This window comes from Corvus brachyrhynchos, unplaced genomic scaffold (assembly GCF_000691975.1).
Source record: "Corvus brachyrhynchos isolate BGI_N302 unplaced genomic scaffold, ASM69197v1 scaffold547, whole genome shotgun sequence".
Lineage (NCBI taxonomy): Eukaryota > Metazoa > Chordata > Aves > Passeriformes > Corvidae > Corvus > Corvus brachyrhynchos.
In genome coordinates, this window is record NW_008239104.1 from 762,884 (window position 1) to 777,195 (window position 14,312).

The window sequence follows — 14,312 nt, forward strand, 5'->3', positions numbered from 1 at the left end:
GCACATGAAAATCCAATTGTTTTTTCTCCCTCTGTAATACAGGTGGTATTTTGTCAAATGGTTAGCATGAACTAAGCATTAAATAATAAATGCATTGCAGTTGAAAAATGGCTTTTAGTAAATGTCTCCTAATGTAAATATGTGCTGCAACTGAACTCATAGCTTTCCTTGGTCTTTTGAGAGCATTTTCAGTCAAGCACAATGATATCGTCCTTCTAAGCAGCAGTGGCTTGAGACTTCCACTCTCAGGAAACAAAAGCAGAAGCTTAAAGCACGTGATTTTTCTGCAGAGGCCAGTGGAAAGTTTCTGCTAAGATCAGTATAGAGTTGTAATAACTATTTCAAAGCAAAAGTGGCAGAATGGTCTTTATTAAGCAGAAACAGTTAGCTGTAGGATGCAGACTGAATTTTGGCTTAATTTTTTGACTTCCCAACACTTTAAACCCATGCATTCTCATGTATGTTAAAGAATCAGATTGTCCATGCCCTGTAAGTCTCACCTGAATTTATTCAAGGCTTGTCTGTCAACTCCAGCCATCTCAAGTATTCGTCACTAGAGTAAATCTTGTAGCATGCACCTACAAGCACAGAGTCCCCCCCAGTGCACTCAGTATATAATCTGAGTACACTCAAGAGTGCTATAATGTTGGCTGTCCCAAAAGACAAATTTAGTGACTTGCTAGCCACTGCGACAGTAATCTTAGAGGGCAGTTGTGTTCAAAACCTGTTAGAGGTCTGTCTTTCCACAGTGTGCCTAGAACAGACAGGTGATGTTTTTGCAGCACATTACCAGTAAATGAGTCATTGCTCTCCCCAGTCCCAAGATGTAGTGCAGATACCTGCTAAAGACAGTCTCACAGCAGGAACAATCTTCCTGGATCTATCCTGAATCTAGAGGTTTCTTATTATGTAATTAACTATGTAGTGAGTCACTACAAAGATGTATATTACAGGGGAATTAATGACATGCTCATCTCTTCAAAGAAGAGTGGCCCTTGTGACTGACTTTTTTTGGTGTTGTCTCTGGAGATGACTTGTGAGAGACTTCCTGACTGGGCTTTGAGGTTCAAGAAGTGGTAGAGGGAGTAAAATTATCTCTGTATCAATGATACTATTGCAAGTTCTGGTGACAAATGACCTTGAAGTGATATGAATTTGTTAGAGAAGAAAGGTCAGGGTGTTGTGTATGAAAGGATAGATGGGTACTCCTCACATTTCAGCATAAGGTTTGCAAGCTCCTTGAATCACCTAAGACTTACTTAGGAGGTAAGGAAAAAGTCCTGTTAAGCTCAGTGTCCTTGACTGATAGTCCAGCAGTGGCCCGTAATGGATGCCTTTGAAAGGGTGCAGCCACTGTGCGCTATGGAACAACATTTCCTCAGTGTCATGTTCTTCAGTAGTTTGCAACCCAGACTTTCTCAGCTACTCCTGGGATCTTGTTGTTTAATAGAATTTGGTAAGACTTTTACGTTCAATGAATTCTTTTAAGTCTTTCTCAAACTCAACATTTTCAACATTGCATAGAGTCTACTGATTTTTTCCATTTTGACTAACTCATATATGCAGAAGCTCATTTGGTTTTGTTTTAAATTGATTATTTCACTGGAAGTTCTCTAGCCCTGTATGATGAGGCACAGTGGGCAATCATCACATTTCCATTCCCCATCCCACTTCTAAGTCTACAGACCTTTGTCATAACCTCTGTTTGTCCTTACAAGTCCCATTGGAAGAACTGTGGTCTATTGTTCTTCCCTCAAAAACCATTCTTACCTTGAATCATGGCCTTTCTCTGTACTTGAGTTTCTTCAGAGATGGAGAACCCAAAATTGCACATAATACTTGAGAAGCAGGAGTGCATTGTAGATTTATATTGATGTTGATCTGTTTTATCACTATATTTCTAAGATCTTTTTTTTTGAGTGGCAGTAGCTAATTCAGAGCCACACAAGAGGTATCTTAAGGTAGCACTGTCTTTTCTCCATGTATTTTACTTTGCAGTGCTGAATTTTGTCTGGCACTTTGTAGCAGTGTGTCAGTAGGAGGCTGTTCACTAATCCTTTGCAATTGGATTTTGACTTTTCACTGTTCAAAACCAATTAGTATCTTCAGAAAACTTTTCCTCATCTACCTTGTCCCTGAATGACCTCTGAGTGCAGTGAACACAAATCTGTGTAGAGATTGATGAAGTATGTGGAACTGAATAAGCACATCTCTTGTTGTGCATGAATCTAGGACTTTCTACCTCATCTTATTGCTAAAGTAGTAGTGGTAGAGCAGATACGTGGTTTTGATGTTTGGTGGCTAAATTTCTTTAAATATGTCTTGAAGGTGTAAGCCTGTGGGGATTTTTAACTGCTCTTCTTCTAGATAATGTTTTTATTTATCTAAACCTTGAGGACTGCATTTAGTAGAAATCCATAGAGGTTAGAGAGATCCTCCCTGAATTTGCAACTGGCTGTGGAGCAAAGACTAACTGTGCACTCAGAAAAGTTAGCTGAATTTTAAACGTCCCAGCAGATCAGCAGAACAGTGCCTGCTTACACCAGCTGGCACTGACCAGGTCTTACTGTTCTCCAGCAGATTAAGTACAAAAAAAATCGTCCCAGGAAAGACGTGAAAAGGAAGAGATTCAGCTCAAAAGATACGTGCTAAATTCAAGGGCCTTGGCTGTTCATCTGTGTGTTGCAATGCTCTAACTTTAGTATGCTTTCAAATGCTGTAACATGGAGCTACTAATGTGAAATTGTAGGAATTTATTTTAATCTTCATTCCCCTGAAAAAAGGATTGTGCCCAAATGTTTTCCATGCAAGATAATCCAGATATGTGAACAGAACAGGAAAAGAACCCCACAAACTGAACTCCAGGCCACCAGTTACACGTAGAGCAATTGGAAACAAGGAGTTGTCTTCAGCGTGACTTCCTGCTAGGGCGAATAGTTCCCTGAAAGCTGTGCCTTCCATTTCTGGATGCCTGTCAGTCTTGCTCTTTGGTGACAGTGCATACCAGCTATTGGAAGCTGTTTGTTTTAAAATACTCCCTTGATTTAGATAAACATCAAGGCCTGATGGGAGGACTTGAGTGATGATGATGTACACTGCACTAGGGAGTTCTTTATGCCTGAGCTGGTATCTGTGTACTCTCACTGAAAACTTGTGCCCACCATATTGTCTTTCCCTCCACTGTACTGACTTTACATCCCCTTCTTGGCATTGGCTTGCAGGATTTCAAGACTGTCCATATGCTGTCCCTTATACTGTGCTTGTTTTGTGACCTGGGATGCAAGTCATCCTTTTCATTGTAATTGTATGTGCATGCATTTAACATTTTGTTGGTATGGTTCCGGTTATGGTATCTTTGTACTTAACCTGTGAAAAGAGAAAGGGGTGATCCTATCACATTGCAAGGTACAGAAGCCCATGGTATTTTAAGTTCAAGGTTACACAGATAGCCAGCTCTGTCTTCCCCACCAAGCACTTTGCCATATAAACAGTCCTTACTGTTCTATACGAGAGTGTTTACAAGAATTTAATTTCTTTGCTTGTGCTTTGCAGTAACTTGTAGTTTCCTTTTCTGTCTTCCTGCAGAGACGACTTTCTTTCAATTCCTCCTTGTGGGATCTCTCAGAAACTGTGGAAACTTTGAGAGAGAGCATTGGGAAGCTTGTTAAAGAGGTAAGAAGAGCCTTTGTGTCAGGAGAACATATCACTGTGGTTGCTATCTTAACCTGTGATCAAGTACAAGAGGCAACTCAAAGGCAAATCCCTGGCTTGTTTTGAAACTTTTCCCCATCCTACAGCTATTTTCCCTGTGTCAGTACAGGCAGCATGCACTTTGCAGCTGCTTGGCACTTCAAGTTAAATACCACAACAGGAATTAGGACGTTTTCTATAGTGTTTTGCCTCCTCAGCAGTGGCACAACTGTTGGGCTTGCAGTACATCTGCTGCCAGGTAGTGCCTTGCAAACTGCATGTTGAGGCTTTCCTTTTTATTTTTTTCCATTCAGTTACCAACCCATGTCAGGGTTATTACTTGTTTATAACTACTGGGTTTCATGTGCAGTGAGGGTATGGCATGTGGAAAAGATACTGTGGCTGTAATAATTTAAATTAGTAGCTATAGGCTACTATTTCCTCTTTATCTATCTTGCTTTTTGGGCCAGAGATTGTTTTCCAGTCTTGTGGGGCACTCAGCACAATGACATCACAACACTAAACATAAACAGCGATTTGCACAGTCAAATTGACATTCTGGAGACTGCAAGTATTTGTTTTTGCAGGTGAAATGATGGATTAGGGAAAAAAAAAACCCTGTGTACCTCAGTATGAGTCAGAAGTCCAAATCTGGGAGGTAGTGGGTGGGTGTTGAGCCAGAAACTTATCCTAGTTTTTTTGTCTGGCTCTGACTTTGAAGTGCTGCTATTAGTCAAAAACATTCTCTCCCTAGAGCAGAAATCACAACCATCTAAGCTAAACAGTGCCCCCGCCTCCATCTAAGCTAAACAATGCCGACGCCTCCTCCTCCTCCCTTCGCTAGTCTTCAGTCTTTGCATCAGAGCGAGAGCTCCGCGCCCGTGAACGGCAGTAACCTCTGGGAGCATGCACAAGAGCGGGTCACTCCAGGTTAGCGTGCGCCTCACTCCCACGGAGGGGCAGCTGCCGGGAGCCTGCACCGTGCCAGCCAACAATTCCTGGCACACACCCCTCCCCGAGTGCTACAACCTGCCATGCAGTCCCCTCCACATTGAAATTAAGACGATTCCAGGATCAGCTTCAGTTAGGACCATCGCAGAGCTTTTGTTGCTAGCAGGGAAGCTGCCCTTCAGAGTTTGACTACAGCTGTTTCCTGTTACGTCATTTAAGCTTGCCTTTTTTCTTGTCTGGGATAAAAATAATTGAAACCACGTGATACTGAGTTTGCTGATGTGGCCGAAAACGTCCCAGGGTAACGTGCCTTTTGCTTGGCAGCTGTTTTGGGTAGGACTACCTTTTATTCTGCCCTGCTGTGCAAACAAAGGCAGCTTTTTGCTCTGTGTACAGCATGAGCTGCTCCAGATGGCGTGACCGAAAGTTACTTCTTATTGTCTGTTAGGCGGATTTCTGTGTGAAAAGGAGGGACTTGCTCCCTTGTTTCAAATGGCAGCAGCTAGAGGGGGTGGAGAGAACTATTGTTTGTGCCGTGTCTAGGAGCCTTTCTAGCAGGGAATTTTAATTAGAAAATAGTCTGAACAAAATATTTGTCCCGGAGTATGGGGATTGATGGGATCTGTGTCCTTGGACTCTTTAAATCAACTTTTAGGAGGGCAGATTAAACACCAAGAGCAAGGATGACTATTTAGAAACACTTAGGGAGCCAGGTCTGATGTATGGGAGAAGAAATAGCTTAGTAACCCTTCATGTTTGACATACTTGCTTCCAGAGGTGTAAAAAGATCAGCTGTGCATGTAAGTTGTAAAGTTGCTGGTGCCAAAGATGAAACGAAATTCCTTGCTCAAGCCGTTTCAAATAATATATAGAAATGTATTTGCCAATGCAATCCTTCTTCAAGATGATTAACACTTCATATGTTCATGGGAATTAGCTGTACTTCCTATTTGAGTACCTTTGCTCATCATGTTAGGGAGTTTATAGTACTTTAGCTAAAGTAGCTGCCTTTTTGCTGAGGAAAAATGAGCTGTTTTACCTAAGATACCAAAAACTCCCCAAGGGATCCCTTTGAATTTCGTACTCAAACTGTCACACCTGAAATGCAGCCTTGGCCATTTAGGTGAGGAATCATCAAATCCAAAAACTACGTGAGCATATGTAACAACCAAAAGCTGTTGTGTGACACTTTTCATTCATGTCCCATGATGCTGGTGTCCTGTATGTCACCCTGAACCTGTGGAGCCAGGTCGAGTGGCACCAGGCTGCAGGCAAAGACAGCAGTGAGTAGCGAGGAAATGAAAGTACACTTGAATCAGTCACTCTGGACATAGGCACTCAGGCTTTTGCTGTTCTCACAGCTGTCTTCCATTATATCAGCGTGCCGTGTGCTTTTAGCATCTGAAAATAGAGGCTCCTTGTGTAGGTGACACATAGTAGCTGTTTTTTAGCATCAAGAATTTTTCTCCAGATGTTGGCACATCTAAAACATGGCAGTGCTACATGCACAAAGGGATGAGCACAAAGGGTCAGGTTTACCTCCCACTGTAAGGCCAAAGAGTCTTGAGTGTGTTTTCCTTGGGTGAACTTGGATTGAATTGTTCAGCACACTGCTGCTTTCAGCATTGTTGCTGGCTGGCTTTGCCAGCTGTCTTAGACTTAGTTATCTGCATTTTATTTAAATAAAAGTGACAGACTGATACACAGTGAGCAAAAGTGGCAGATGGTCTTTGACTCTGTTATTGTCTCTGAAAACAGGGCAGTTGGACCATAGCATCTGAAGTTGTTTCTGAGATGCAGTTGATGAGAAGTTACAAATAGGTGTCTCAGCAGTTCTGCTTGCCCTGTTTACTGCATGTGCCTGTTCTGGGCAGCACAGTAAGAACATCCAAGTTAATGTCACCTGATATTTCAGTAGCAGTCAGGGGATTGGATAAAATTCAGGAAAACGCTTTAAAAGGGATGGAGAACCAGCTGTAGCATTTTACCATGATACTATATAAAACCCTTTGATACAGAACATAGATCTAGGCTCTCATTCTCTGAAAACTGATAACAGAAGGGGAATAAAGTTCAGAGAAGGCCAGTTAGGACACTTGGAAGTAGAATGACTTTCACAAAAGGAACAAGGGAATAGGCTGAGACTGTTCAGCTTGGAAAAGAGATGAGTTGGGGATATGATGGAGACCTGTAGTGGCACATGAAGAGATAGGGTTTGAATGTCTACTGTCTCTTGCAGTAAAAACAAAAAACAAAGCCACATGACACCAAATGGAGCTAACTGTAGCCAAATTAAGCAGAGAGAAGAGGTTCTTTCCTGTGATGTTGTCTGTTAAATACTTGCGGATGTTCTAAATTCTAGGAGTTTACCATGGAAGAAATTAGTGGAGGATTAGGAAATAGTAGTTTTCTGAGCTGAAAATAAGGTTATGAAAATGGAAGGTTACTTAGAGGAAGTATCCTAGATTCTTGCCTTTATCTTATTTTTTCATAATATCCACTTATTGTTGCCATCAAAGAGGTGATGTTCCGACATCTCCAGACAGGAGTCTGAGAGCAACACTCCAGTGCAGCATGAAATCAGTTCTCATGCAGGTGGGTTGCTTTTCTTCTTGTGGTGAGCTTGGCCATGCCCGAGTATGGCACCATTAATACAGTGAGTGTCTCAGGCTGAAGGCAGGGTGCTTTTGTTCATGACACATTGCAGGCCTATTGTCTGGCTTATGGCACTCAAAGGTGTCTGGAGGTACTAATGGTTCTGGCTGGTTGCATGCTGTCACTTCAGGCCTGGTGTCAGGTCAGCTGGGCAGGAGAAGGCTCCTCGCTGTGACTGGCTGCGTGCATTATGCTGTGATTCAGGCTCCTGGCTGCAGCAGGGCTTGTTTTCAAGGATTTTCTGGGAATGCTGTTCACAACGGGGCAAGGAGTTTCTGGGGCAGGGATAAGCCATGCCAGTCTGGGAGGTCAAACTGGCTGCCTGGTGTAAATCAGCGGAGGCTTGGTGGAATTGTGCCAGGTGACACTGCTGTGGCCTGTAGCTCATCCCATGAGTTTGTGATCCATGAGCTGCAGTCACTTGGTGGTGTTCCTTTAATTCCTGTTCTGACTCAGTGTACCCCACCCCACCTGTCCTTGTGAGGGTACTCCACTGGAATGTAAGCCATTGTGCAACCAGGAGGAGAAGCAGCTTCCATGTTGGAGGGCAGGGAGGCCAGGAACCACCCACAGCACTGGACAAGAAAACTCAAGAGTAAAGAACTTGGCAAGGATACAGTCCAAGTACTTGCACAGAAGAGACTTCCTTCTACAATCTCCCACTGTGTTGGTGGGGAAATGTTTTCCCTGGTTCTTACCCTTGATGTTGTGTTCAAGGGGATTCTCATCTGTTTAGAAATCTGTTCTGTGATTTGAAGGCGCATGGAAAGAACTCCTTTTATTAATGCTGTTTGATAACTTGCTTCCATTCTTTTCTCTGCCCTTCCCAAACAGCTGCTGAGCATGAAGAGCTGGAGTGACATGAGGCAAGAGGTGATGTTCCTGACCAATGTGAATGCCTCAAACTCCTCTACGCAGATCTATCAGGCTGTGTCACGCATCGTGTGCGGCCATCCTGAGGGTGGAGGGCTCAAAATTAAATCCCTCAACTGGTATGAGGATAACAATTACAAAGCACTGTTTGGAGGCAACAGCACTGAAGATGATGTGATTAACTTCTATGATAACTCCACAAGTAAGTGTAACAGTGGCATGGTCTGATGTCCTATCTACTTCAAGATTGTCATCACTAGTGTTTTCCAAACTTCCGGAGATGAAAGCGTGTGGTCGTGAGGAACATGTTCACTGCTGTTTCAGAAAGGCATGCACATATTGTCCTGCATGTGCCCTTAAGACCAGTAAGTTATCAACTTGCAGAGTCTCCCAAGGACCATCTGTAGAGTCCACAGACTTCAGTGGGAGAGGGAGCACAGTCATGTGGAGCCTCTGGAAATCTGACGTTTTCTGGACAAATTTTGTTTGTGCCATGCATCAGGGTTGTGGGAGCGTTGCAGGACCAGTAGTGTGGCTCTTAGTGTTGGAAGCTACCTGGTCTCTCCGTGTTCACTGGGCAGACTGTGCAGCCTTGGGCTAAAAGCGGCTATTTGTGGAGCTTTGCAGTAAAGGAGGGGTTTTGTGTCTGAAAAATGCTTTGCTTTCAGCTTTGATGGTTCTTGAAGCTCTATGCCTTCTGCACTTGTCACTGTGCTGTTCAGCTACTCACTTTTGTGCTCTTCCTCAGCACCCTACTGCAATGAGATAATGAAGAACCTGGAATCCAGCCCGCTTTCCAGGATTATCTGGAGGGCTTTGAAACCCTTACTGATTGGGAAGATCTTGTACACTCCAGATACGCCAGCTGTAAGGAAGGTCATGTCTGAGGTAACTCTAGCCCTGTCCTCTGATATGTAGCATGAACTATGTCCTCTGGCTGTGCAGCTGATCTTCGCTAGTTAAATTGGACCCAAACACAAGCCTAGAAAGGATTGCCTGCAAAAGCACAGCCTCCCTAGTCTCTCACCTCCCATGCGCTTACTGTTAAAGGCTCAATGCACCCTTTCAGCCCATTATGGGTCTCTGCCAGCTTTTGGAAATAACCTTCCTCTCCTTTTTGTGACAGGTGAACAGGACATTCCAGGAGCTGGGTGTGTTTCGTGACCTCGGGGGAATGTGGGAGGAGATAAGCCCAAAGATTTGGACATTTATGGAAAGTAGTCAGGAAATGGATCTCATTCGGGTCAGTATGGTGTCCTTGCCAGAACCACCACTGTTGTTTTTTGCAATAAGTGATGAAATATTTGTTTTAGATGGTGCTTCATAGTGCTTCAGTGCTGAATTGGGCAGATAAATATTATGGATGGGACCCCTTCTTGAAAGAGACTTTGATTGTACAGATCTTGCATTATGCTTGTCATTCCTTCCTTCATGGAACAATCCCCTGCAAACAGGAGCAGTGCACATGTAACACTCGTTTCTAATCTGCCTCTGTTGGAAAATGTACTGTTTTGTCCGCAGTGTTGCCCTAATGTGTTATGAGAGAATCACCATGGTTCCTCAGGTGCAGCTCTGAGGGGTGGATCTTTGGACCCTGTCTGATGTCTTTGGAAGCACTGTGATGTAAAACTGGGATCGAGAAACAGAGGGACGACTGTAGAGTAGTTTTTCCAGCTGTCTTTGCAACACAGCTGGTTGGGTATCATAGTGCACCTTCTTGTGTATAGTGACCTCCCCAGGTCTTATAAACCTTAAAATTAATTCATTTTTTACCCCGCTGTAATGGGGGTAAATGCTCTGTAATGCTCTGCTGAATAATCTGTGACCTGCCCTGTTGTACTTCTCCATTAACATGACATACTGGAGTGCCAGAGACAGTTGAACAGATTGTTGCAAAGTTCAGCAGAAAGGAAGGTCCAAAGCATTGATTTGCAGTGATGTCCTCTGAAAAGTGAATGTTGATCCTATTTTTTTTTTTTTTTTAAATTTTAGTGAGCCTTGGGCTTTTCTGGTTTTATATTTTATGTTGCCTGTTAACACTATTGCCTCTGGTAGTTAATTATTGATCTTCCCAGCAATCTGGTCTTCTCTGTACCAATGTAGTAACGGGGGTCCCTTTGTTGTCACCTGTTGACGTTCACACAAAGAGGAGTCCTTCATTGTCAGTGCCTTGGCAGCTCCCAGAGAGCATCCCATTCAGTTGCCATGCTGCTGGGTTGACAGCCAACACCTCTCAACTTTCTGGGTTGTACAGTCTGTTTGGCATATTTCTTCCTGACTGAAGGAGAGGAAAGTGCTTTGCTTGCCCATCCCTGCCACTTCTAGCTTGATGCTAATGTGCCTGTGAACTTCAGGAAGGGTGACATGTGTCCCTGGGGTTAAGGAGCTTTAATGATGGAACTGAATAAGATGAGGTTGAGCTATTTCCCTGCAGGCATGATGTCCTTTCTGCTGGGGATGGTGGCAGAAGTTAACCTTGAAGACCAAATGAGAAGAGAGCACAGCACATCCAATTCTTGTTTGCTTGGATTTCCTTTTTGTATGTTTTCCTTTGATAGCTTGGTCTGTTCTGTTTTTCCAGTTTACTAAACTGTTCTTATAACTGAGTGACACACTACTTTCTGGTTTGCTGGTAACAGCAGAGTATGGGGAAGCTCTTTACCTCTCTTTAATTTTTGTTGTGGCAAAAAATCCATTTCCTGGTCTTAATCATAAGGGTTTTTGCAGTTTTCTCTCTTGTGCATGTTTTTCTTTTTATCTCCCTGACTTCAGTTCACCTATATCCTTTACAATTACGGCTCCCTTCTGCCTGGCCTTATATTGTCTGCCCAGTCGACTGGTTTCTGCTTCAGTGATGGGTGCTTCTGCCTGGCACTGAACCTGTGCTAGGCATTCTGCGTACAATAGCCTGTCCTCAGAAAGCTAGCAGTTAATCCGGGTGAAGAAAGCACTGTCCCTGACAGGAGGACAAAGGCAGGACATCGTGGCCGTATAGGGCTGCTTCAGCCAACTCTGGTGGCACAAAAGCAAAATATGAGAATCCCCTGGCCTCTGGTCAGCACAGTGACCGTTGAGCCTTCGACCATGCCTCAATCCCTCTCCATCCCAGCTGGGAGCGGACATTTGTCTGGGAGAAGTGAGGAGATCTTGGCAACCAGCATTAGCCAAATGCATTTCCGCTGAGCAAGCATCTCCCTCTTCCCTGGTTTTCGTGTGTGGGGGGGTGCAGAGCTGTGCATGGCTCTCTGCTGCCCTCTCCTTGGGAGAGGGGTGGCAGGACATGGAGGCAGACAGTCTGTAAAGCACACCGATATGGTTTAGCTATACCGAGGGAGGCATATCCTTCTCAACGGGAAGGTGAGAGGAAGGACCCCACTGCGGTGATCCTCTCAGTATTGCAGAAGGCCTCTCCCTGCACCTTTTTAACAGGTGTTTTCCCTGGTAGTGCTTGTTTTCGTTATGAGAGAGGAGATCTAACATTCTCACAACTATTTCTCCTTTGAAAACAAAATATCTGCAGACGTTGCTGAAAGGCAAAGCCCTCTGGGACCTGCATTTGCCAGCTTCCAACTGGACAGTGGAAGATGTTGCTCGTTTCCTGTCAAACAATCCAGAGGACTTTGAGACAGAAAATGGCTCTCTGTATACCTGGATGGATGCCTTCAATGAGACAGACCGGGCTATCCAGACCATCTCCCGCTTCATGGAGGTGAGATCCTGTTAGTGTGGGCAAGGAGCTGGGGGAGGGCAGCAACTTGGTCTCCACTCATGCAGTTTGTTGTTCTGGAAAGGGAAGATAGATGTTCCTCTGTCCATTTTCTGGACACAACCAGCCATTAGTAGGGCTGAGTAGCATGTGAGAAAACTATCATTTATTCAGATGCCTGAGTATAGATATCAGAACCTAACTGTAGGCCTTGTTTTTGAAGTTTTTGCTTTTGTCACTGTGTGTGGTTTCCTGCCCTGCTGTTACTGGGTGACTGACAGCTGCTGCTGTTTCCAGCAATGTAGCAGCTCATACTTCAGTCTGGGGTTTAGCTGGGGACTGTGGTGAAGCTGCTTTAAACTGAGGGAACAAAATTAGTTTTTAATTGTTGCCTCATCATATTGGGAGGTAAGTGCAAAGAGAAACAGGCCATGGCCTGTTAAGGGCCTGGTCCAAAGCCTTCAGATCTCTCTACTGATGTTTAGAGGCTTTTAATCAGACTTGGTTTATTGGTAACAGAAGTAAGACTATATATGGAAATTGATACTTGGATAAGATCCTGTAGGCACTACCTAACCTCTTGCACAGAAAATCCCTTTGCTGGGATATTTCTCAGTGATATATATTTGACTGGTAGGTGACTGTCAAGCAGTCAGCAATGACAGCTCTTGCAGCTTGCTGGGCTACAGCAAACCATTGCAAGATAGTCGGATGCAGTTGTCTTTTTCTTGGGCATGGCATTACCACTGGAGAGTTCTTTTCCTCTACCCCACGTCTAAACAAAGTACATTATGCTTTGGCAGTGTATCCCATAAATGCTTCCAATTGTGTCCCTGTCTAGTGTGTCAACTTGGACAAACTGGAGCCTGTGCCCACAGAAGTCCAGCTCATAAACAAGTCCTTGGAGCTTCTGGATGAAAGGAGGTTCTGGGCCGGCATAGTCTTCACTGAAATAGCTCCTGACAGCACAGACCTTCCTCAGCATGTGAAATACAAGATACGCATGGACATTGATAATGTGGAGAGGACCAACAAGATCAAGGATGGGTGAGCCCTGGCATCCTGCCTTATGAACAAATTCTTCCAAAGGATGTGGTGAGGAGGATTTCTAATGGAAAGGTCTTATTCCCTTGGTGCAGGTACTGGGATCCTGGTCCCCGTGCTGACCCCTTTGAGGACATGCGCTATGTCTGGGGAGGCTTTGTCTACCTGCAGGATGTGGTAGAACAGGCCATCATCAGAGTTCAGACAGGCACGGAGAAGAAGACAGGAGTTTATGTGCAGCAGATGCCCTACCCATGTTACGTGGATGACGTGTATGTATGCAGGCTGCTTCAAAAGCTCCCAGGAGGAGGAGCTTGGGAGGCATGGGCTTTTGTCACTCCTCAGACATGGTTTATGTTCCTGTTATCAGTGAGGAGGCAATCTCCATAGTGTTCCTAATCCCTGGAACTAGGGCATCCGCATGGAGGATTTAGAATACATGATGCCCTGCAGAGTCCTGCCCAGGAGAGGGACTGTCAGTAATAGACTTGAACATACAAAGTACCTTCCTGAGGTGTAACTATATGCCCACACCTGATGCAAGCAAAAATAGCACTGGGGAAGAAAGCAGACAGATAAGCACAGGAGAAGGGGAAGAGAGCAATTGAGAGCAATCTCCAGGCAAGGCAGCTCTTTGCATCCACTCTTCTACTGAGTGACAATTGCAGCTCCAGCTCTCATTCCTAACTGGTGATGTGCTCTAAACCCATCCGCCTCACCTCATGGTGAGACACGGATCTTGTGTCAGGCTTTGCACATCAGTTGCTTTGTGCAGTGAAGGCTTAGCTGTCACCATGCTCTGACAGCCCTTGAAGTGGTACCTGGAGTTGCAGTGAAGTTTCTCACTCAGTTCTTCTGGCCCCTTCCCTTCATTTTCTCAGATTTCTGCGTGTCATGAGCCGCTCCATGCCTCTCTTCATGACTCTAGCTTGGATCTACTCAGTGGCTGTGATAATTAAGGGCATTGTGTATGAGAAGGAAGCCCGCCTGAAAGAAACAATGAGGATTATGGGACTTGACAATGGCATCCTTTGGTTAAGTTGGTTCATTAGTAGCCTTGTCCCTCTCCTGATGAGTGCAGGATTGCTGGTGCTGATCCTGAAGGTGAGTAGCCTGGTTTGGCCTGTGGCAGGGGGCTCTAGAGTCTTTAGAGCCTGCTAAGCAGTGGTCTGCACTGACACACTGGGGAGGAGTTTGTGGGTGTGTGTTGACCAGTCACTTTTTGGGAACAGGATTTTGAAACAACAGGACTATGTGGCTGAAAACAACAGGAGGCAATGTTGTAGATTCAGTTTTCTTGAAAAGAAGCCTCTAGTACTGCCTCACTTCTGGGAAGGCTGTTGTGCAAATTGCAGGAAGCTCCACTTCCCCTGAGCAGCAGCTCTGCAGAGCT

General features: G+C 44.6%; 1 protein-coding gene across 1 annotated transcript in view; it reads left to right on the plus strand.

Moving 5' to 3' along the window:
* ABCA1 (ATP binding cassette subfamily A member 1) overlaps positions 1-14,312 on the plus strand; it is an 84,776-nt gene that overhangs the window by 45,060 nt on the left and 25,404 nt on the right. The window contains exons 9-16 of the mRNA XM_017739346.1: positions 3,586-3,672; positions 8,131-8,371; positions 8,918-9,057; positions 9,296-9,412; positions 11,690-11,878; positions 12,717-12,922; positions 13,015-13,191; positions 13,801-14,023. Coding sequence (XP_017594835.1) covers positions 3,586-3,672; positions 8,131-8,371; positions 8,918-9,057; positions 9,296-9,412; positions 11,690-11,878; positions 12,717-12,922; positions 13,015-13,191; positions 13,801-14,023 — 1,380 coding nt within the window. The remainder of the gene's footprint in view (positions 1-3,585; positions 3,673-8,130; positions 8,372-8,917; positions 9,058-9,295; positions 9,413-11,689; positions 11,879-12,716; positions 12,923-13,014; positions 13,192-13,800; positions 14,024-14,312) is intronic.